Source organism: Balearica regulorum, chromosome 6, assembly GCF_011004875.1.
Source record: "Balearica regulorum gibbericeps isolate bBalReg1 chromosome 6, bBalReg1.pri, whole genome shotgun sequence".
Lineage (NCBI taxonomy): Eukaryota > Metazoa > Chordata > Aves > Gruiformes > Gruidae > Balearica > Balearica regulorum.
Window position 1 is genome coordinate 20,960,081 of NC_046189.1, and position 25,563 is coordinate 20,985,643.

Here is a 25,563-nt window from a genome sequence, read left to right on the forward strand (position 1 = left end):
GGAGGGCATTTTTGGTGTTTGCAAATCCCAGAACTACAAAAAGAGGCTGGAACAATGTAATATTTTTTTCCTTGTTCTGAATGTGACTTTTGTATGTGTGCATGAGGCAAACATAAGCGTATTGGTGAGAGGGAGTCCCAAGAACAGCACTACACTCACAAAGCCACAAAGAACCAAAGACGTACTTGCGAGTTTACAGGGAAAAAAGCTAGCTGCAGCTGAAGGTAAAGAACCGGTATAACTCTCCAACCTAAATACCAGGCAATCACATATATTCTCCATATTTGATTCCTTACAAAATGTAAGAGAGTCAGATGAGGAAGGACATGCTAAAGATGACTGAGTCTTCCATAGGTATTCTTAATGCTGCTCAGCTTGTTAGCTATCCTTGCATTCTCCCTGTTAGACTTAGCCCAGCTGCTAGGGCAGACCAACACAGCAAGCAAGAGGCGATACTTCATAATTATATAGTTGTGCTTCCTGCCTTCTCACACTGTTCATTGCTTATGCTTCTACACAAAACACTGATTTGTACAAGGCAGGACAAACCTTAAAGACAAAGAATGGGTACTAAGATGTTTTTAGGAAAAGAAATACTAGAATTCATAAAACTGTTCTTTTGTATATATTGTGTTATGGCTACGATACGCTTGTTGCCTGCCTGAGCACACATAGGAAAGCAGCTTCTCCTTCTCCCATTGGCAGCAATAACAATACTTCCTGTGATTTTGCTAGTCTTATCTTCCCTTGGGGGAAAGGTGTTATAAGCAGGGAAGGTGGGAGTGTGGCATCATTTTTCTGGTGTACTGCCAATGTCAGCCAATGCATGAGCACAACTGGCTCCCAGTAATTCTCTCCATATGCAAGGAAGATCCTCAAGAAAGATTATCCTTGCCTGTGGACAGAAATGAACTCTGCAAGCTAGCAATTACTGCTACAAGCTAGTATTTGCTATTGCTGTATTCAACTTAACAATTATAATCAACTGAGGTTACTCATGAGAGGACTGAAATATAAAATACTTCTAGTGAGTAGACGGAAGTAATGATGGATAGCCAAGGAATACAATCATTGTCATGAGCAGAGCTAATGAATAACTGATATAAAGTAATTTCTTTCCACCCAAATACTTCACAGCCAGTTCATGATTTACTGAACGGTGTATCTGTTTATCAAACTGTAACTATGAGTAACTTGCAGTCTCTAGATCTTCACATATGTGGTTGCAAATATTTTGTCTTGAGTATTTATCCTTTACTTGTCAGAGACATTATTGTTTCTCATTTACATTGATCGACTATGCAAATTATATACCATGATTTGAGTTTCTATTAAGCTGAATATAATTTTTGGCAGTTAATCACAATCCACTAGAATAATCACCCAAACTAGAATACAGAAAAAAATCCAAACACATGTAAAGCATATAAGATTTTGAAGTCTAAAATATTTTCAGAAATGAATTTGTTATGGTATTTTCTGAGCTATCCCACACCTCCTGTAACATTCTGTCACCATCACGTTAATTATGTTACTGTTTTTACCACCGTGTTTTCCCTTCATAGTATCTGAGAAGAACTGGAAAAAGGTAAATAATTCAGGAAAACATACAGTGTCTTCTAGAAAGAAAGATCTGAAATCTAGCTATTACTACTTAGCTGTGGGGAATTCAGCAGAATGAATTCACATTTTTAAATATCAACAAAGAACCAGAAATTATTTGGTAACATACAGCCGGCAGATGAAATCACAGCTCTATCAAAGCCAAAGATTAAGTCTTAGCCTTTTTTCTTAGAAAACACCCTGAAATAAAGACACTATCTAAAGTTTTCTCATAGTGGGGAAAAGTTAAAAAGATTCTGAATTGTCTCTTTCTTTGCAAAACAAAATATAATTTGTGACAATATTATTATAGTTATTCTCTTAGGAGAACTTTGTGTGCACCCTCAAAGCTCTGTACCTACTGTACTTATTGAAACAAAGCCTACCTAGATAAAATGGTGTGTTTTTTTAGAACCAGCAGAGTAATGAATTAGGAACCACACTATTTGCCTGAGTAGATCAGTCATCTGAGATAGATATGCTGCTGGTTCAGAGCACTAGTAACTGTGGCAAAATAATAAAAATAAGGCTGCTAGATAATACTTAGAGAAATTTCAAGCAAGAACAACAGGACAGTGAAATACTGCATGATGAAAAGCTTAACTACCAACAAAGAAATGGCAAAAAGAAGTGCTCGGACAAACCTGTGTGTCATGGATAGAACATGAAGACAGAAAGAGCAGGTGAACTGCAGCTTGGATCAGAAAGACAGTGGTAGACATTATGTGTTAAGAGGAGAAACTGAATCTCTATTACTTTTTTTTTTATTGTGTAAATATTATTCAACTTCATTAAATGTCTCATATTTCTTACTATTATTTTTCAATATTTCACTGAGAGAGATCTGCAGTCTCTTTTTATTGCAATGCAGCCATTACAAGCTGAATTTCAACTTGTTAGATATAGAACAAGTACAGAGCTGTCTCTGGAGAACTTTACTGCAGTTTATCTGTGCAGTTTACTTGCATTTTATTTTATTTCTCACCTTTGATATTAATCAGTCATGGCTGCAGGTCAAATCTTTTTGCATTGGAAACAATCACAATAACCAATCCAGAAGTAAACCAACCTATAATGAAATTCACTGCCTAGGGCTAAACATAGAGCTAACATGTGTTTAACAAATCAAAGCTTGTATTTATCACTTGTCACTGTTTGTGTCTTTGTCTGTTGGAGGGGAAAAAACAATTAAGAAGATGAGCAGTAAAGTAAAACTTAAGAACAGCCCTTTTTCTTAGATTTTTTTGTCTGTTACTTTGGCAAAATGCAGTCTGCACGTCATGCCGTCACAGAGTAGCAAAAGGTTTAACAGAAAGCATCTATGGGTGAACGAGTTCAGAATACAAACGTCATCAGTACCAGTCTGAGCTGAAAACTTTACATAAGGCTGAGAGAAGTTCAACTGACTTCACTTAGGCTTGCAGTCAGATTTTCTGAATCCGCACTAGAACTAGACGGTGAAGGACTGAAATACTGAAACTGAGGTAGTGTGTTCCTCACCGTAATGGCTAGTGAAGTTAACAGGCTCCCGCCCAGCACAAATCCAGAAAGTAGAAACTCAGGCTTTCCACGGGAGAGGAAGTGATGGTCCCTCCTGGGGTCTCCTGCAGGGTCCCACCATGTGCAATGCAGTAATAGGCTGACTTGCACCACCAAGATCCATCTGCTTAAATATACAGCCTCACAACCCTGGGAAGGTGATTATCATTTCTTATAATGACAGAAACAGTAATGATTGCTTTGAGATGCAGCTTTATTTTCAGCTTATTTTCTCAGGAGACATCCTCAAAAATATCTTTTCCTTCCTATGATTTCTACTTATACCATTTGTAAAGTAAAATGAATGATTTGGAAACATGATTTCTGTTTACTAAGCCCAAAGCCCAGCATTTACCCCCCGGCATGAAGAGGTCAGTAATCTGGTAATACTTGATATTCTAATGAAAAAAGAAAAAGAAGCTGCTTTTTCTCCTGATCATGCCCAGTCAGATTTGACTCAAAAGGCACAGAACACTACTGTAGCAGGATCCTTTCAATGGAAATTAATTATTGTGTTGGTTTTGTCTGGGATAGAGTTAATTTTCTTCATAGTAGCTAATATGAGGTTGTGTTTTGGATTTGTGCTGAAAACAGTGTTGATAACACAGGGATGTTTTAGTTACTGCTGAGCAGTGCTTACACAGAGCCAAGGCCTTTTCTGGTTCTCACATGACCCCACCAGTGCATAGGCTGGGGGTGCACAAGAAGCTGGGAGGGGACACAGCCAGGACAGCTGACCCCAACTGACCAAAGGGATATTCCATACCATATGACATCATGCTCAGCATATAAAGCTGGGGGAAGAAGGAGGAACGGGAGGGACATTCGGAGTGATGGCATTTGTCTTCCCAAGTAACCGTTATGTGTGATGGAGCCCTGCTTTCCTGGAGATGGCTGAACACCTGCCTGCCCATGGGAAGTGGGGAATGAATTCCTTGTTTTGCTTTGCTTGCGTGCATGGCTTTTGCTTTACCTATTAAACTGTCTTTATCTCATCCCACAAAAATTTTCTCACTTACACCCTTCTGATTCTCTCCCCCATACCACTGGGTGGGAGTGAGCGAGCGGCTGTGTGGGGCTTGATTGCCAGCTGGGGTTAAACTACAACAATTACACAACATATCACATCAACAATTCCTCTGCTATAGTCTGGTATGTAGTAGGAGAATACTGTGGGGATCTCATAGGCCTCACACATAGCTACAGCGTCCTCAGTGCAATCAGATCATACTATGTAACACTACCTTGGCCTTTTCAGTGTTTCCTGTAACATTCAGACTCTCCCATGATCATGCTATTTTATTTGCATTTTATTTGCAAAAGAAGGATCAACTCAAACCTGACCCACTCAACACCCCCCCCCCAAATCCTCTGCTCCAAAAAAACCTAAACCCCAGATGTGTAGCGAATTTTTCGTGTCAATTTTTTATAACCAAGAGACCCAATTCTGCTCACTGTTACGATTCTACTGACTACAGTTAAGTTTTCCACAATTTACATTCCTTCAATGTAAAATTAGTCTCAGTGGGGGGCTTAAAAATGATGAAACGAAACTCATGATTAAACGACCAAAAATAATTCTAAATAGATTACAAATTCTTTCACTTAAAATCCTGAATGATAGGATTCTGAAATTAATGGCATCCATGTGTCAGTATCATTCCATCTGCCAATGACTAGTTGAAAGTCCACGCAGCATTTCACACTACATTATGTAGCAGCAGTTTTGTTTTTCATTTAGAAAGGAAGGTTTGCTATAATGGAATCAAACAGGAAGCTGAGTTACACAGACAGAAACAGCTGAATGCCTTGGATTGATCGCGCTCTCACTTGCAGAAAGTGGCATCTTTGGTTACAAGGCATCCAGATCTTGATACTGCATCTTGTGTGAGATCCTGCCTGCTCTTTACCATGACACCTATTACAGTCATGCTGGGATACTGGCTATCTGTGAATCAAAGGATAAAACGTGCCCCCACTTTCAAATTAGTAATGATTATTGCTTTGCTGTAGCTGTTATCTTTTTTTAAACAATGCACAAATAGGAATTAAATGAGATTAGAGTTAAAATTATACTACGATGTTAAACTACCATGTAGAGTGAGATGGTTCCCTATATTTAAGCACCTTTCTCTTTCAAGTGCAAGACATCACATCGAGACTGTACTCCAGGGCTGAGATTGAGGCAGTTTAGAGTATTTTCAATAACAAAGTCTGACTCAAAGAAAACTACTGTGAAGCAAAGACCAGTCACCTAAGTATATTCTCTGTGGCTTGGGTGTTTTAACGTGATTATGGTCCTGATAGAATGAAGGCTGGATCGCTTCTTTAAAACTGGAGTTAAGCCCTAACAATTAATGAAGTCATCATTATTTTAGATTTCCTGTTAGGGTGATGAACCTGTAAGTATCATCTGTGCGAAGAGTAACTTTTTGGGAATAATCTCCCATGCCCACAATGCCCCTTACTAAAGCTTGTCCACAGTACTCTCTGAGGTGGGCAGCAGCCCTTCTCCCCATCAAGCAATAACTTAACATATTTCATTATATACTTCATCAGTGCGAAAAACAGTGATTATCTTCATGTGTTTCTTCAAATCCAATGCAGCTACATTCACCAAACCACATTTTTATGATTGGTTTACCAGAAAAAAGAGAAATATGAACAACATAAAAATAAAAATACATGTTGCAAGGAAAACATTCAAAATGGGTCACTGACTAGTGGGAGTCCAGCTTGAAACATGCCAGGCCCTAATTTCCACTAGTTTTGAGACTATAACAGATTAAGGAATCTAAAATTAAAGGCTAACTTGGAAATAGTCTATTGAATTTTACAGCTACAGTGCAAGGTTCACTACCTCATCCTCAGACTGTGGCTACAGACACTGCAGATTGCATAATTCCAAATCTCTCAAAACCCTGGCAAATTTCTCTACCTCTGGCAAAGTTTCAGCATTGCAGACCATAGTGTGAGGTGCAAGGCATAAACTGAACATTATCAGAAGACATATACTGTTCTCCCACAAGAGAACATCCATGGCCAGAAACTCTCTGCATACTTTCTCACTTGTTCAAAATGTCTGTTTTAGCATTAAAAATTATATCACCCTCTGGTCAATGCAGAGATACTATTAGCTTGCCTTTTACAAACATATTTCCTTTGCATCTCAGAAAATCTCAGTCATATTTACTTTTGAGGCAAAGTTACATTGGTCAATTCCCTATGAAGCACTCACTTCTCATTAATAATTTCAAACATTCTCACTATTTATCATGTCTAAGGGAATACTATTACGTGGCCTCCGGAGATCATATTATTTTGATTCTTTCAGTACTACCTTATTGTGACTAGAATAATTAACTTCTGGGTCATTACTATTGACTGGACTCTCCTCTCTGCCCCAACAATAGAGGATGGTACCAGGCAGTGTGTGACAGTGGACATGCTGGAGGGAATCCTTGGCTCTGCTACTAGTCCTGTCCCACCACTCTGGCAGAGCCCAAGGGAACGCCTGGGCAGCGTAGAGCCAGCCCCTGCGACTGTGCAACCGCAACGCACGCATGCACTTAACTTGTGCTGCATGCAGTTTGGCCATAGCGCTCAGTCTTTCTATGACCCAGTGTAAAGGCTTTTGAAGTGAAGAAGAGGCTTTTGTTTCTGCATTAATTATAGAGTACAGTCTTTGCAGGATCTTTGTGGAAATTTCCTGGTCTATTTTTCCTTTGCCAGTCTACGAGTGAGAGCAGGCAGCCTGTGCTATTAGACAGCTGGATAACAAGATGTGAGTGAATAGTCTGCTTGATTAATACAAAAATATGTAAACTCCTATCAACCATTTTCCCCCTTTTGTGTTCTGTCCCCCATTGACTGCAGTAGAGCCTCACCTACCAAGGCCTCAAGACAAATAAGCAGCCTGTCCTTCCCTTTGTGCTTAAGCCTGGATACAGACTCGCTCCTCCAGCAAACATCAACACTGTTTCGTAACTGGGCCACAGACCAGTGCAGAAAGCTGTCACTTGCCCTTCTCCCTTGGCCTCTGTGTTCCAGGTCCACAGCACTACCCCCAGGCTGACAGACTAGTTCTGCCTGTAATGTAACTTAAAGAGGATTCAAAATCGATCTATAACATTGCAGAATAATGTTTCACTATGAAAAATAACAGGTTTTGCATTGTTTGGACCACCTAGTGGACAGCCTTTTTTGTGTGTGAATAACAGCTTATGTAGTATAGCCCTACATTATATAACACATGTTTATACATGTGTTCTTATTCTAAAAAGATATTTGGCATTTCACTTGGTTTTCACAACAGGTCTAACAATGTTATCTTCTTGAAAGTATACTTCACACAATAAGATTGAATACAGATTGAGCAGCGTGTGGAAGCATCTGAATTTCTGAACGCAAGCTGTGCTTTTAAAAGCACCTAAGGAAGTTATTCTTCTTCAGCAGGCTTACTTTCTTAACAGTTATTCATTGAAGTATGACTTACATGATCATCCACCTGAGTATCTGCATGCTTACCTAGGAAATTCCTTACTTCTCTGTATTTGCATACTTAGTCATTTATACATACATGTTTCTTAATTAGTTCAGATCAATGTTGCATTTATCTCTTCTTCAAATTCTATTTTTCTATCTCTTCACATTTTTTTGAAGTCTCTCTAAATTACTGGGTAATGGCTCTGAATCACATGTTTGCTAAGGGTGTAATTCTGCCAGTTTTACTCTCTCTAATTGTTTTACCTCAGACATGATGTCTTTGATTTCAAGGAGATCAGTTGCAGGGTAACATACAGTATCCAATGAGAGGAAGGATGACAGATTTGGGCCCTGAGTGCTTTCCTCAAGAGGATTTGCTGCAATGAAGATATTTCTGTTTGACAGGTTTATTGTTTAACATGTAATAATTTAAGATAGTAATGCACACATCCCTTGCAGTCCCACACTATGGATTCAAAACCCATATGGACAGAAATGCATGAAGAGAGAATAATGGATTTCTCAACCTGCTATGTTTACATACTGTTCTGTTTTTAGCATGGAAAGCACATTATGTCTATGTGGAAGACTAAAAACATTGAATTTGCATTATTTCCTGTAACAGAAGGATCTCCCTATAAATACCTATCTTCTTACCTTTACATTGTAAATTGTTTCACTGAACTCTGTAAAGTTTAAATACATAAAGTGCAGGACTAGGGCTCAAGTATTCGGATAAATATTTGTAGACTTACAAGATGAAAGGTGTCCCATTAAATATATAAACAGAAATGTTAATGTATGGCACAAAATTATAAACTGATTTTCAGTAATAACCTGCAAATTAATGTATTATCATTTATATTTTGCCTCTAGTTACAGATATCACATTATCAACCTACTTCATCTTAAACTGCAGCAGGTATTCTATGATCCGATATTAAAGTCTGTATTCGTGGATTTGCAAGGACACAGTGACTACAACAACAGAGAAAAGTATTCTGATAGGTAATGATTTCCTGAAATATTCAAAGATAAACCAGTTAAAACTCAACAAATGTCATAATGTTTTACTTCAAGTTTTTAAAGTGTTACTGACCATTGCAAAAATACCGTTATCAGCAAATAAAATAAAAAACCACGTTGCGTAGATTGTAGAATTATGGCGGACTTTCCAGTGTTGCTGACTGAATCTTTGTGTGTGTGAACAAACAAGTTGTCTTTCATTCTGCCAAACATGAGAGACTTCATTACTGTCTTCTACTTTTGAGGCTGGAAGGCAAAGGAAAGCTGAAGCTCTTGGAAGTCAATTTGATTTCATTAAAAGGGTATTTCGAGATTATTAACCACATTTTTAGTAGAAACTATATTTTAAAAATCGTCGTACTTCTGCCTCTGTAATTCAGGTACTTAAGGGCTTTTTTATATTTCCAGGTTGAAAAGGTATAGAAGAAAATTAGTTCCTTTATGTTTCCTGCTTTCCAGGGGCTTGTTCAAAGACCTCATCAATATATAAAGCAAGTTACATGCTGACAATATGTAGCTTATAAATAGTAAACAAAAGATCTCTGTAACTTTACTATATTTCTTACCTCCTTTTTTGTGGTATCTCAAGGGACTTGACAATTGATGATCTGCAACTGACTGGGATTGGCGAATTGATTGTGAATCATTCATTTCAAATGAGTGTTTTTGAATAAATGGAGAAGCAGAAATCTCATCCAAATCCTTCTGGAATAAAGAATGCTGGTTTAGGCACATAAGAAATGCATTGATTCCACTCTGCCATGATAACTTGTAGTTGTGATCTCACAGAGAGCAACTTATTTTCTACACCTCTGTGAAATGTCTACAGCCAGATTTAAGTTACACAAGATTTTTGTGGCTTTCAGCAACACCAACTTAGCATCCATGTCACAAACATTTGTTTACTTTTTCCATTTAACTTATTTATCCCCTTTCCTCATGCAGTTAAATCATAGCATGCACTGTATGCTGATTTCCTCTCATAGTTAATTTGTATCTTTAGAAAAAAGCTATAGGAAGGTATTAATCTGCTTAACATTTCTAAGTACATCATCCAAGGGATTTTGTTTTTTTAATCTTACATATGCTCAGCAGAGTTACTGGCAAAAACTGTACATTTTCTCCATTTCATCCTTTCAACATCAAATGGTAAGCAGCAAAAATTGGATCAGACTTCAAAGACTATGCTGTGCTCCAAGTCACAGAGCGACTCCTCCATTTCACATATTGAATTCGAGCAGGATATCAAAGTGCTACCAAAGAACCTCAGGTCCTTACTAAAAAAGAGTCTCTAACATCTGTAGAAAGTGAAGTGCACAGACAAATCACCTCAGGGAGCAGCTAGCATTTATTCTCAGCAGCAAATTTCCAGCCTTTTGATTCTCTTATTCACTGTACCTCCCTGTCTTTCTACAGAACTAAAGTTCTTAGCAAGCAGGCTTTTGTCTCAAAGACTTCAAAACATCACTAACGGTTTCATGTTCAGATGGCTACGCCAAGCAGCCATGCACACATTGCAGAACTGTAGACTCAGGAATTTGAAGTTATAGTGTGATGTTATTTTAGAATATAAACGTAGTAGTACCTTTTTTGTTTGTTTGTCAAGAAAATCAGGCACCACAGGAGAAGACTGGTTACTGGTTTGCTGCCTAAAAGCAAAGAAAAATAAAATATGTAGTTTCAATATTGTAATTTCTTCACTCTTACAAAAGGTTTACTGGTATACACATTTTTGTTGATTTTCCCTTTCCCCCCTCCCCCAATTTCTAAATGTGCACTTACAATCAATTCAGAGAAAACACAGACCAGTCCCATTTCCTCTTATAAGGAAGTGCATGCTATTAAACACAGTAACAGGCTATGAGCAATGAATTTGTCATTAAAATTTTGTGGATATGTGCTATGTGTAAAATGAGTTTATAAGAATTCTATGAAATCGAAGTTATGTATTAAAATTAATTTGACAAGATTTTACAAGAAACTTTTTTCCCCAGGGCTGTGAAAAGCTGTTTTTGTACAATCCAAACTTAGACACTCGAAATTTGACAGATGAGGAATAAGTGAAACACATGGCTTTGGGTTCTTCTAAAGCCATTTGGGTTAAGCACAGAGCGAGTAAGAGTTCTTAGATTCTTTGTCTATATCTGTTATTATTTTACCATCACATTATGTCACCATAAAAATATTAAGGGCCAACTCCTGCTCTCATTAATGCTAATTAAAGTATCATAAAAACCTTCTGCAGGCCCTGATCCTTGTTGGCAGGCCTTTGAAGTCAGTGGATCTCTTCAATAGTAAAGTCCACCCAGACAGAACTTGCACCAGAATCTTCAGCGGTGCAAAACCAAAAAAAGATGCTACCAATTTCATTTGATGGATAAAAACCTGAGGTTCATAAATATTATTTGATATGCTCATGGTCCTAAAACTGGGATTAAAAGCAAGATTTTCTGATCATCAAAACACGCCTCAGTCATTGCATCATTACTCTCCAACCCCCTCATAACCTTTCTGAAAATACTATTAATGGCAGTTGCATTTCCACTTATAGATGAAAACATCTGAAATCTAAGTTTCAGGCATAGATTTTGGTGTAGACATATTTATCATAGCTTTTTTCACAGATAGGGAGAAGCTTTACAAGGTACTAAGGAGCTCTTTCAGTTTACGCAGCTATTACAACTGAGTATGTCAGCCCTTTCAGTGACAGTGGGAGGGGGGAATATAAAGAACAAAATTGCTTTACTGATTAAAAAATACAACGTATGTTATCTCAAACTTTATTTTTTGTCAATACTTATGTTTCAGTCAGCTACACTAGTTATAAATTACTCGTGTAACAATAGAACATGTTGGACTTTAAAAAAATACGTCTGGCCACACGTGCATTTTACCTTTCAAAATGCACCTTTAAAATGTACCCTTTAAAGATACTTCAGATTAAAATAAGACTACTGAAGGACTTGAAACATGTTAGACATATGTATTGAATTTGATAGCTGTATATCACCATGCATATGTATTAGATAATACATTTATTCTGTGACATCCACAGAGGCTACTGAAATATTTCAAGCCTTATTTGCAATAGGGCTTAGGCTCTTAGGTTAATACAGTTTGTCTGAATACGTTACCCCAGCTCAAGAGCATTGACTTGAATTGTTTCAAACTAATCACAAGAATGATGGCATCACAGCTGTCAAAAAGCTACCTCAGGGTGCAGGAACAAAATAAAGCATTCACAAACATGGTAAACATTCAACTTTTCTGTAATGTTGCAATTTTATGAATGAAGTTTGGATTTGCTTGTCAGGTTTGGGGAATTTAAATTCCCCTTTATTCTTTGACACTTAGAAACAGCAGAAAAACATTCTGCCTAAACTGTAATTTGAATTTAAATTGGTGTTTTCCTTGGAGGAAATGGAGGGATCCATTTTAAAAATGCATTCTTATTTTGTACTGACACACTTCTTGTACAGAAAAGTATAAAATATCTCCAGGACTGTATTTCACATTGCATTTGTGCATGTATCATATTATCTGTAACGTTCTTTATTACTATTCATCTCGTGTGTATATATATTATTTAGATAACCATTTATTTAGTGGGATTAGATAACTTGCCACTTTTCCCCAAAATTACTCAGGCATTTGTTGAGATGATTCATTCCTCCACCCTCCAATACTGAAGAAAATAAATCAAATACGAGCTAAAAATCATGAATAATCCTCAAATATCACTGTGGTGGATGTCAAAATTAAAATCTGCTGTTGGATCAGTATGTTGCAAATGGCCTACAATACCAAAACGGATTGAATCATCATCTAAATAAATAGTCAGATTTTGGGGTTGTTTGGATCTGGATCTAAATCTGCAGCTTGAACTAATCTCTACCTTCCATTAAAAAAAATAAAAAAAAAAATCTAGAATTTAGTATGGTTTTGACAGCACTTTAACTTTGCAAGGGCTAGGCCATTGTCTAAATGTTTAAAGCATGAAGGTAAAGTTCAGCAATTTGCCTTCTGTACAGCTTAAGCTAGCAAAAATCAGCCTCTGGAATTCTGAAGCCACCTTAGACCCCAACTCTGTATCAGGATCCCAGTGATGTCGTGTTTCTGAGTAACAGAATCCTAAGTTGGGTCGTATTTGGCGCAGGATACCCCATCCTTCTGCAGAATGTACTGTGGCTGATATAAGTATGTATATTCATGATTACTAGCTGTTACTCATGAGCTTTTCATTGTATTTTTCTCCCCCTATCCTGTTGAGAAGGCCAGCCAAGGGCAACCCACCACAACGTCAAACTGGCAGGGAACACTTCTGAAAACATGGCATCAACTGTGGATGCTGAGCACCTTGAAATCAGTCTCTGAGCTATTCTGAAAATTTGGCTAGTATGCAGTATGAAAAATGCAATAGCACCAGGAGGGCAGCTCAGCAGTAGTTCATATGAGCCAAACAGTGATCATAGCTAACATTTTCAGATGTGGCACCTGAGGCTGATTTTGAGGTGCGGGGTATTTTCAGGTATCTTTGAAGAAACTGCTTGTCCTATGGTTTCCAAAAATTTTTGTTTTCCGCATTTGCACAAAAGCAGTGTTTGGGTCAGAGAGATGAGACACGCTCAGCATGCTTACCTGCAAAGGATGCAAGAGATACATGCCTGGTTTCGGTCAGGCAATACAACAATTTGCTGCTGAATGTTCAGCTACTGAGCTATAACAGGCCTCAGTCTTCACATATGGACTGTCTATAAATCACTCAATTAGCAAGAAACATTGACGAAAAGAGAAACATTGATTCTTAGGGTCTGTCTACCCATCTGTATAGTGAATAGCCACACTGTCCTTAGCATTGAAAGCAGTCAAATGATAGCAGAATAAAACTAGCAGCACAGACTAATTTATGCTGGAGGAAAATAGCTAGTTTTGGAGTTTTTCTGGCCATTGTGAGTGTAAGTCATGGAATTTGGACTTTCATCATTTAAATGATCAAGCTTTCAAAAATATTAGAAACACTCCTAAATATTCCACTAGAAAGAATACAGCTTATTTGCAGAAATAATGTATTCCTGAACAGAACAAATTTAATCCTTCCAGCATGGGTAGATGAAAAATTCCAAAGGGATGAGGAGGAGGAACAATAAAAAGATGGCACTGAAAAATTGTGCCTAAATTTCCATTTACACATTTATAAATCATGAGTAACTACTTGAACTTATGAACTGTAATTAGAAGCTCACATGACAGCAGAGTCAAGCCCACTGCATGGGTTCCACTGCATGTCACAGGAATTGCATACCTCCTATTTCCATCACAAGCAATAACCTTTATGTTTGCTATGATTACAAATAGTAAAGCGAAGCAATTAAAGGAAAGCAGAATGTATTTATACCAGCTTTTACTGTGGAAAGAAATGAAAATTCATAATCAAAAGATCACTTACACAAGAAATCACAGTGTGGTTGTGACAGAAACTGAAATTATCCAAAGAGGAAATTATGGAGCTATGTGAGAAAAGTGTAAGCAGTAAATCACCAGGACCTGATGACCTTCGTCTGAAGGTTCTGAAAAGAAATTGGTTTAAAATGTGGAGATGTGACCCTTTCAAGCAGTTATCCATGAAGAACAGAAGCACATTAACATAGTGACTTTTTTTTTAAATTTTCCTTTTAATCAAAAGAATCCAAGGAAGGTTTTGTTATCGAGTGAGTGAACCTCACTTTAGTGAGAGGCAAGTTGCAGATCAAGTCAAAGAAAGCACAGCAGAAGGCAGAAGAGTTTTTATATGGAACAGTTTAATTCACATTAAACCAGTTGCTGAACTGATCTGTGCTCATGTGGCTGAAATCATGTTTATTCTCTACTCTCAGTGATACATGGGATATTTATTATGTTTATGTGCTAACCCACCAATGTCCATGTTGGTGAATCCACATTGCATACTATTTCAGCGGGCCTCCAGCTGCTGCAGAACATTCAGAAATGAACATTGTTCATTTTTCAGGCACAGAACAATGCTGTTGCAAGTTAAGCTGACCCAAGGAGAATTCCTCTAGAACAGTTTTTATACTTACTTCCTACACTGATGCAGCAATGGTTGCTGGCACTAAGATGCTATAAAAGTGGCTGACGTGCAATGCCAAAACCACTGGCAGAGATTTTACATTTCAAGAAGTCACTCTATATTTATAAATCATAAAAATCACCTTGGCAAATCATCTAAGCCATCCTCATTTTCAGAGAAAAATCAGCTACACCGACCCTTTTTTTTTTTCATAAGTTTGTCTAAGTTGATTTTTAAAACCTACAGTGATGGAGATGTTGAAACTTCCCAAGGTAACCTACACAGGGCTGAACTCAGCTTGCCATCAGTGAGCTTTCCTTGATGTCTAACCTAGCTCTCCTGTGCTGCAATGCAAGCCCATTATTTCTTGCCTGATTCTCAGTGCAGAACAGTTTGTTCCTTTCCTCTTCACATCAGCCTTGCATGATTAGAGAAATGATACCACATTGTACCCTCAGTTTTCCAGCTCCCTTAGAGATCTCCCCGTATCATGGTTTATAGAGATGTGATCATTTTTGTTGCTGAGGGACTTGCTCATTTTCTTGAAGTTCAGTGTCTAATATACTACACTAACTGAGATCTTGACAGCGATGAGAAAATGGTATGATGCACATGTGAGGTAATATGTGTCCTCATTGCTACTACCCAATGTGAACTTTGGAGCAGGGTGCCGTTACTGACTGACGTTCATTTTGTGGTTCACTATAGTCCACGTACCTCTGTTTCTAATTCTAATCCTGCCCTCTTAAACTCTTGTAATCATCACTCACTCAGTACTAATACAAATTTAGTAATCAGATTCTGCTTCATCAGTCATGCCATTAATGAGTAGAAATAGACCCAATTCTGGAACTTGACTTTCAGATACGTACTTCCTGTAGAACAGAGAAACGCGGATAATCATTCTTTGTCTATAACTTTCCAAACACCTAAGTTGGTATGTCTGCATAGTCTTGTTCAGGCTTTATTATGCAATCTTGATTACCTAAGTCTCATGTGAATGTCAAGAGTTTTACAAAAATGAATGGTTTCTGAGAACCTGTGCTGACCAAAGTGTGAATATGATACCAACTAGCTAAAAGAGAAAGATGTAAGGAGAAAAATCACAAGGAATTTGACTCAAGAGTGTAAACTGCTGTTAATGTCAGGTATCTTCTAACATGCATCCTTAACACACAGAGTTCCGTAACGCAACAAAGGAGCAAGGAATACTCACTGACACGCAGTTACAGTTACAAACATTAACTGATGTGTAACAAAGTCACTATGTGGAAACAATGCTTTCTGCTGTACTAGACAGTATAAGGCCACTGTTCATGTACATGTAACTAACATATTGTGCTTTTAGCAGTCAGTGAGCTACAGTTCAGTAAGCTAAAGGAAAAAAAGAACAATACAGAAAGTATTTTCCGGATTAATTATCAGATCAGTATTATTTAACACAATTTTCACTTGGGAGTGAAATGGATAGGAAGATGATGGAACATGCAGGTTACAGATGCTTTGATGAGATTCTAAAGGAATTTAAAGATATTTGAGGATGACAGCTCTGTCTGAACAAGAACACGAACAACGTAGTGTAGATTAAGGTCCTTAGTCACTGAACTGTAGATTATCCTGCTAAGAACAAGAACATTTATGAAAAATATATTCACTAGAGATCTGTCAGTCTAACAAGTTAAAAATCACAAGACATTTTAGAAAATTACTTCTCCCTTCTGCACTGATTATTCCTAATTAGCTCAAGAGATCCCTAATATTAACTAGAAATTGTAGCTATGCAAAAATGCAGCATCTTTGATTTCATGCGATGACCAATTGTAAAACGGAGGCAGACATGAGGCGAGGCTGGTGTCCGCACTGGCGTCATGAGAGGGGAGACCCTGTCACACTCCTCCCTTCTCTGCTGCCTATTTAGCTCTCTGCAGAAGGGTAAATCTGCTATTCAGCAGGGTTGTAAAAACAGCTCTGAAAGTTTTTCACTTTCCTCATTTGAATTTAGTCTTGACCAAGCTTGGCTCTTTAAAATAACTCTGCCCTTTTAAAGTTTTGAATGAGCTAATTTGGGAAAGGGTTTGATTGTGATTCAGTTCCTTCATGCCATGCAGGCTCCTCTCAGTGGCTGATGATGTCAAGAAGAGGCTTGGAAAGTGTCGCATACACAGACTGGGTTTGGGGGGGGGAATTCAGACTTAGTGTCGGTCTCCCAGGTATACAATTAATCCCATGACCCTTTTTTGGTAGAAGTGGTCACAGGCAACTGCACAGCTCTGTGGAACTGTATGGAAAAACATTTTTTCGATGAGACAAAGCCACTTCTTTGCTAACCATTTACATTATTTTCCTATACCTGTTTCTGTTCGTATCAGAGATATTTGCCAATACTCAATGTGTCTTTAGTTACTTGTGACATCAGTTTCATACAGGAAAGATTTTTGCATTTGAACACGGTTAATACTGGCTTTCAAGTCAAGCATATAAATGCAGGAAACATTTAACATGCAATGTTAAATGATAGAATCATAGAGTGGTTTGGGTTGGAAGAGACCATAATGATCGAGTCCAACCCCCCTGCCGTGGGCAGGGACACCCTCCACTAGATCAGCTTGCTCAAAGCCTCATCCAACCTGGCCTTGAACACTTATATATTCCTGTGCATACAACAGAATAGAACTGTATATAATTTTGCTTTCTGAACCTGAGTACCTTTAAACTCATTTTTCATTTTCCAAAACTACTAGTTAGAAAAAAACCTGAAACAAAAATAAAAGAAATGAAAGGAAATGAAGAGAAAAGAATATTTTATTATTCTATACTTTAGTTCCATGGTATGTGAAGCTACAGTGAGGCTGTCTTCTCTAGGGACAGATTACCAGCTACTGTGTTAAACATCTGCACTATTATTCAGCAGCCTTCCTGTTTCCTACAAGTTTCCTGTATGACTGAACAGCCATATGCTTGAAACACAACAGCTTAGTAACAGCTACATGTAGAAGTGAGGCTTGATTTATGGGAAGTTATCGGATTTAGTCCAAAGATTCTGAACATCACCTGTGAAATGCTGAACATTTTCAAGCCTCACTGAAATCACTGGAACCTGAGGCCATTGCTGAGAAATTTATAGGATTAGGCAAATAATCTGCAATATTTGTTGGGGTTTTTGTTGCACCAGGACTGGGTGCAAGACCTGAATAGCCAATGTATTTTACATGGACACCTTCAGGCCAGATATCTAAAGGCATGTAGACATTGATTTCAATGTAAGTTTGGTGGCTGAATATCTTTAAAGGTCTGTATATTTGTGCTGCATAGAGCCCAAATTCACCTCAACAATTACTGAACCATAAAACCTTTGTAAGCCTCAAGGGATGTACAATTAAGAAAGCTGTAACTAATCCAGAAAAACAAACATTGTTTGGAGAGCAACAAGGAATTCCAGAAACAGACTCATGCAAAAAAGGGAAGAAAACCATTCCTGGCTAACTACACATAAAACAGATGAAGGAAAAAGTTTACAGAGGTGGTGTGCCTCCAAACAAGTCCAGGTGAAAGCTCTAGATCATTAAAAAGAACAAAAAAAGTCAATCTACATTGTAAATAATTATAATTTGGGATGCCAAAGAGAACTGATAATAGTTTATTAGCTCCTGCTTTTAACCATTAGTGCAGCCTGGAGAACAAATGACCATGTGATCATCAATAGTTCTAAAGAGATCACAATACACACACTCCTTCAGAACTTAAGAGACAGAACGAGCTGCATGCACATGAAAGGCATCATAAATTAGGAGACTCATTGCCCCAATGAGCAGTGAGGCAACCAAAAGACAGAGCTATGATGGTAGATTGCAGTGGGTTCATTCTTCTTCCTGAAAATCATTACCAAAACAATTTAGTTAGTTAGTCCTTGTCCAATGGCCTGAACCTTTTTCTTGCTGAAAACAGAACACTGCCAGGGAGGGATTCTGGAATGCAGGTGGTTACACCTGAACAAAATCTTATAATAATGCACCAGAGCATGTAACACTATTCGATCTAAATCAACTAAAGTTGAACTATGGAAGTTAACATAACTCAATGTTATGAGCATACACAGAGAAAGAAATACCATTTTGGAAAAGTTAACCAGTTATTTTTTTAAAAAAAACCCCAACGTTCTTAATAGAATAACAGCGTCTAGTTACAGTCAAGCACGTCATTGATTTTCTTACAGAACTCGTAAGAGGTGTAGCAGAACCTGCATTTATATGCTGTATAGGAAGCATGTAAAATAACGGAAATAAGAACTGGAAGAAACACTGAGTTGTCCTCATGTCCATGCCATAGCAGGAGAGATCTCTTAAGTCTTAGTCACTGAAACTTGCTAATCAAAGGGATTAATACAGCAAATGCAGCCATCTCTCCCAGAACACTCTTGGAGACAGACTGGTAACAGCTACAGATATAACAGATCCCTCTTGCCTCTCATACCCAAGGAAGTGTCAGAGGGACATTTGTCTGGAGTGACTCCATTGGTAAGGAAGGTTAAAATAATCTTCCTCTACAAAGAGGAGGGCACCACTATTAGGGTTTACAGTATTCCTGGGCTTTCTGTCAGTGACATCTGCTTTTTACAGCTCTTTTCCCTATCTCATTACTGGTCTGCATGGAATTTTACAGACACAGAAGGCTAACTTTCTACTCTTTAAAATTTAATAACATGCACTGCAGTCATTTCTGAAATGCTGAGCACTTGCAATCCTGTCTGCAATCTGGTATTCTGGGTACTTTCAAGAAGTGCACAGAAACAGGATGGCAACCCAGGACTAGCAGCACCACAAATAAATCTAACTCTGCTAACTGGGAGAACATTGAGATGACTAAGCTAGTAGGGGGACTGGCTAATCTACAGGTGCTCGTCCTCAGAAAATGGCAGATTCCCTAAAAGCTGGCTAATCATGATGGCACACCTGCTCCTTTCAAATCTTACCATGTGGAAAATGACTTCTGTTAGATAATTCAACTTACCAGTGCTCTTCACAGTCAAAATCAGAAGCAGAGCAGCTGCTCATAAGCTGGGGATCTGCTACAAAGCCAGTGCTGTTTTTCAATCTTGTGCAGTTTTTACGAACAATATATCCCCTGAAAGCTAAAAAACATAGTTATGATCAGAGAAAAATTCTGCAGGGCCTGAAATGCAGACTGGCACCTGACTCTGCACAGTGCAGAGCTGAATGCTCTCAACTTTTACTGAGCCAGTGGACGGAAACAACACTTAGCACCTCACAGGGGTGGCTCCAATGTTTGCAATGTTAACGACAGCTGGAAATTATACAGGGCCTTACACTCTCACTGTTGCACAGCCCAGGCAAGGAAAACAGGCCTCGAAATGAGAACATGTCTAATTTAAATAGGAATCCAGCTTAGAATGTATTAAAATACATAGTAGAAAATCATTCCCCAAACACCTTCTTTAATCACAACTCCCATGATTTGAGGTAGTCAGAATTTTGCAGAATCAGAAGTTTTACCTGCTTTTTTTTGTGGGGTAGGGGTGGGAGGAGCCAGGGATATATTCAATTAAAACTAGAAAAATTAATAATGTCTTCTATTTTTCCATTAACTGTAACCATAATAAAACATTTAAAATACTTCTTATACAAATAATCAGGAAAAAAAATTACAGAGATTGGAATTTATACCATTCATTAAAAAAAGAGCAGAACAAAACAATCACTAGAAACACTAAGTGAAGTAGCAAGCATGCAGTGAAATGAAATGGCAAAGAAAATGGCAATGAATAACATTTTTGAGATATCTATACCCTTTATTTCCATGGACTGTCTCTAGGTTTGGGTACCTAAATAACTTAATTACTTCTGTAGTTTTATCTGACATGAATTTGCTTGAATTCTTGATACCTGTGAGCAGTTAGTAATAAAGCTCCAGCACAAACCAGATAGCGATACATACTGCACTTAGGACAAAAGACTAAAAAGTACTGCAATGTACACTTAAACCCATGATTTTAAAAATGTTATTTCTTGTAGGGTTTATTTCAAGCATTATTTTAAGTAGAAATACCTTGATAAAAGTACAGTATCAATGCCATAGTTGCAGTGTACAACAAGCAGTTGCTGAATAAAGAGGCTGAGGGTTGTGAGGGAAAGGAGCTGCTTATTAGTCTAGTAGGACAGCAACTTAAAAAGTGAGACAAAACCTAAAAGAAAATTTGAGCTAAGATCAAGAAATATTATAATTTAGAGGGAAAAAACCCTCCCTGGCCAGGAAAAGCTTTTAAGTACAGTAAACACGTGCAAAAGCAGAGTCAGTCTGGGGACCAATTACCCAAAGGAAGAGGAGGAGAAGATCCCTTTCATTGGGGTTCCTAGAGTCCAGGCTTAAATGTTACAGTGGGATGTAGGATAGGCACAGAAATGGGATCCAGGGCAACGTCATGTAGGATCAGGGTGAAGATAACATTGTAGATTACAAAGAGAAATCAGGAAGTAGAATAAATATAGAATATAGAATAATTTGAGAACAGAGGAGTTGATCAGAAGATTATCAAGTTTTCCCTGTATCTCATGCCTCTGATTTTATCAAAACACTAGAAATAGGCATTACCTAGACAACAGAGAAAAAATTTGCAATCCCTCAATTATTACAAAATTATGAGATAATTGATTGATTTCCCTTTTCTTCCATTTAACTACTGTTATAAATTTAGCTCCCCCTTCATGTTTCTTTTGTGTAATGAAAAGATGGTAGAGGAAACAAAATAGAGCTACTTCGATTGCATCTGCTCTTTCCCTTAGGAAAGGGCTGTAACTAATCCCTTCTTCTCTGTTTTAATTCCTGTATAGTGTTAATGATCATCTATTCAGCCACCTACCTCCACAAAAATGTGTGGTGTTGCACTTATTTGTGCAATATAAGAAAATGAAAACCATCTGAACAGTTCGATCTGTGGTACACAATGCAACATAACAATCTAAGCATTTCAGTGCTACTGAGGTTTCCAGGGTAAGAAGCAGCAAAAATTGCCTTTTAATGAGAGCTTACTAAAATAAATAAGCATTCACTTTACAGAAGGCATGACAGAAGTTGGGCCTGCTGAGGTGTTGTACCAAATACCAAGCTCAGGTATCGTGAGGCTGAGGAACTTTCCGCCCTTAATAATCAGACTGAAAAAGTCTGCCTGTCTGGCAGAGATGAGGCAAGCATTCACTTGCCCCATGCGATCAGGCTTCCAATCCTTAACTATCCCCTACTGACCAGACAAGGAGCCTACTCTGATATTGGCAGCAGAGACAGCTGGCCAGCAGCCACCTCTCTGCAGCTGAAACACGCTGAGTATCAGTCAGTTGACGGACTACTATAAAGATAAAGCAGCACTGAAACAAATGAACTGAGAAGATAAACTTCAGTTTAATCCTTAGTAATTTCTCAACTTGTAGTAGTTCTTTGCATGAGTGTGTGTCTATAAATCAACCCTGATACCTACTGTGATTTTATTTTTAAAATTCTTTTCCCCAGAGACTCTTACTAATGTCAGTATAACCATTTTGGTCTTTCCCTCATTCACTACATAAACCCTGGTATCTCTGATTTAATAAACATAGTTTTTACCCTGTCGTTTCTTTTCATACATATTTTCAAAATCAACTTCTCTTCAACTTAACCTTTCCGCAAGCCGATTTCTAATATTATTCTAGAATACCTTGAATCTGACAGGTAAATGGCTGTATTTTTCCTACTTTCCCTTTGACTCATGGGATAACTGAAGTAGCAGGATAAACAATCTTGTCTCTCTCTCAAAAGCTTCATCGAGCATTAGTAGGACTGCATCTTTTCAACATTTATTAACTGGATCTAGAATGTTTCAAAAGAAATGCATATGCAGGGAATTCTACTGGGGGAGTCTGAGAGGCTGGGAAGCTGCTCCATCACAGCAATTTGCATTACTGACTGGTGCTGGTTTTGACACTAAGCACTTGGCTCAAAGAGTGTGAAATTAGCAGACTCATGTTGCTACTGCTCCATGAACAATCACTGCATCATTGAAGAAGAATGATTACCAGCTGTCACCTCATTTTCACCTTATCCAGTCTATATTCCAAACTTTCCAGCAACAGTATCTTTAACCCTGATCTTTACATAGCCAAAGATGACAGAATCTGAAAAGCAACAGAGGAACTGAACTTAATTTTAGCACTTCTATTAGTAACCCAGTGTTAAATGTTTTATGTGCCACAATTTAGGACATGAATTTTTACTTTTTGTACTGATCAATTCTCACACAAAGCAAGTTTTCTGTTAGCTCCAGCACCTAGCAAACCAAGAATATATTTACCTCAGGGAGTCTGAAATTTGGTGTCCTGCAATTAAAAGCCTTTATCTTAAGGTCTAAGTATCAAGGCATATACATTACATGAAGGTTGCACAATTCCAGATAGGAAAAGTCCAGGCATTTTCTCTTTGATTCCCATAGGAAATATATAGTTACAGAGCAAATTGTGAAGCACAATGTAGAAAGATCAAAGCTAAACAATCACAGGTCTATACAAGTAGTATAAAGAAAGGAGATGAAGTAGTATTTTAAACAGTAGAAGGATTCATTCTCAGTCATAAAAAAATCACGTTAAGCGGACATTTTCTACACAGACTTTTTTTTAATCTCTAATATCACCTAAAATAGCATATAACAGCAACTCGGAAATGAAAGCTCATGCTTGCTGAAGAGAAGATATCATGGTAGTTTGTAATCAGAAGTTGATTTGCTAAGAACAGCATAGCACCTTCTTAATTTGCGTAGTTAAAAGAGCATTCAGCAGCTTAACTAACAACATCTGAGAGGATTTGGAGCCCATGAATCTGATTCTTCACTCCATGCCAAATTAATTCTAATGAACAGTAAAAGGGAAGGACAGTCATATCCTTTGCTGGGTCCTATGAATACCTCCCCTCTTTCACCCCTCATATTGGATGATGCCTGTTTAATAGCGGAAAAAAAACAACTCTTGTCTTCAGTTCTCCAGCAGAAACATTATGAAAAAGCAAGTCATGAGTCTTCTCTCACATACAAGCAGTAACTCTCAGTAACAAGCAGTGACTCACCAAGGCTGCCATCAGGACTAGTGCAACTGATGCACATCACCACTTGGACATACAGTTTTTAATTGCCATGCATTACAGTCTCTGATCTTGAGACTTGGTCAAAGAAAAAAAAAGTGAAGATGACTGAAACTCTTTGTCAATATCAGCAAGGGAAAGGAATAGGTTTTTCAACGCATTGTTGGAGTATGTACGTTGTTGTCCCTTCCTGATTTTAGGAAGGGCATGAAATCCAGTAAGAATGGTCTCCTTTTCATCTCCTCAAAAGCAGGAGAGAAAATCAAAAGGAAATGCAGACGTATTCACATCAACAGAGCTTAGAATATAAGATCTCATACTTCAAAACCATAAGGCCGCCTCACTTTTTCTAACATGTTCCCTGCACATGAGCAGCAGGCTTTTCTTGGTTACTAGAGATAGATACTAAAAGTGAAGAGTTACTGGACGCTCTAGTACAGAACACAAAGAAATGGAACAGTAAAGTTAACCAAAGCTGTGCAGCGTGTACAAACCTGTCTGGTTTACCCTGGATGTGAAATTAGGGTAACACAATGAGTCAGTTCAGCTGCCATTAAGAGAAACACATACACCTCTTCAAAGGTTCTTATACTGACAATGTAGTTAAAAGGAAGAAAATTAACTATACAAAAAAGTAAAACCAGATCTGCTACTTAGTGGTTATTTTCAGGAAAATAAATAAAAAAAAAAAATTTAGATACATTTATAAAGTGCTTGGAAGTTTTTAGAACATTTTACTCATGTAATTCTTAGATCTATACAACAGCATTAGCCGAATATACATACACACACATGTAGATAGTGATATAAACAGAAAGATAAATGTTTTCAAGAAATACTTCCTTGTCTTTTATTGAACACAACATTAAATCTTTGCTGTTGAAAATCCCAAAGGTAACACTGTTAATAAAATCTTACAGTTATTGTAAATGTAAAATATTAAATTACAGCTGTTCTCGGGTCCTCTTTTTTATTATAATGGAGTAAATTTTGTCGGAAGCACATGTTAGAGATAAGTAAATAGTGAGCAACACTGCACAGCAGAAGTTACAGAAAGAAAGCAATTTACAAAGGGATGCTTCACGTGGTTTCCTTCTGAACACCCATCACTTTTTATTTAAAAAAAAAAAGAGCCCAAATCTTGAGTTCTTGATAAAAAATTTTCCAATACAATGTGACATATGGTGAGTGTGTGAGCACGTGTTGGAGGAGGAGATGGTGGCTCAATGGATTAGTCATTTGCCTTTCACCTCTGGAAGCATAGTTAAACTCAGTTCTGACCAGAGCTGCACAGTATATTCCAGATGGCTAAAGTGGGCCTAATTAAAATGAATTCAGTGATGTCACCTCGGATCTAAGTGAATCGCATGCACCACTCATTTGGCATTTTGGCAATGTCAGTTCACAAATGAAATAACCAGATTAAAATCCTCCCTTAAGTCTTTTGGGACAACACACACACAGTCACACTGCATGGAAATACATGCTATCATAACTAGAAAACGTACTTTTATAATTGTATTATCTGTTGTTTTAAATTCTAATTGGTGCATTATTCTAATACAAAGAAACATTAAATGAGACTTGCATGTGAGGTAAATCAGTGCAGCAACATTTCAGTCAGATGATTCAGTGGATATACACTGATTCAAACCAGCTGTGAATCTGGCAACATAATTTTAAAGAATTCTTTATTTTAACAAAATATTTTTCCTTTTAAGTAGACATAA

The 25,563-nt window shown here is 37.7% G+C and overlaps 1 protein-coding gene across 1 annotated transcript in view; it reads right to left on the reverse strand.

Moving 5' to 3' along the window:
* The window catches only part of MYO3B (myosin IIIB), a 209,017-nt gene that overhangs the window by 35,545 nt on the left and 147,909 nt on the right, over nucleotides 1-25,563 (reverse strand). Inside the window, exons 32-34 of the mRNA XM_075756693.1 lie at nucleotides 19,727-19,847; nucleotides 10,238-10,301; nucleotides 9,219-9,357 (exon numbers count right to left, since the gene is read on the reverse strand). Coding sequence (XP_075612808.1) covers nucleotides 9,219-9,357; nucleotides 10,238-10,301; nucleotides 19,727-19,847 — 324 coding nt within the window. The remainder of the gene's footprint in view (nucleotides 1-9,218; nucleotides 9,358-10,237; nucleotides 10,302-19,726; nucleotides 19,848-25,563) is intronic.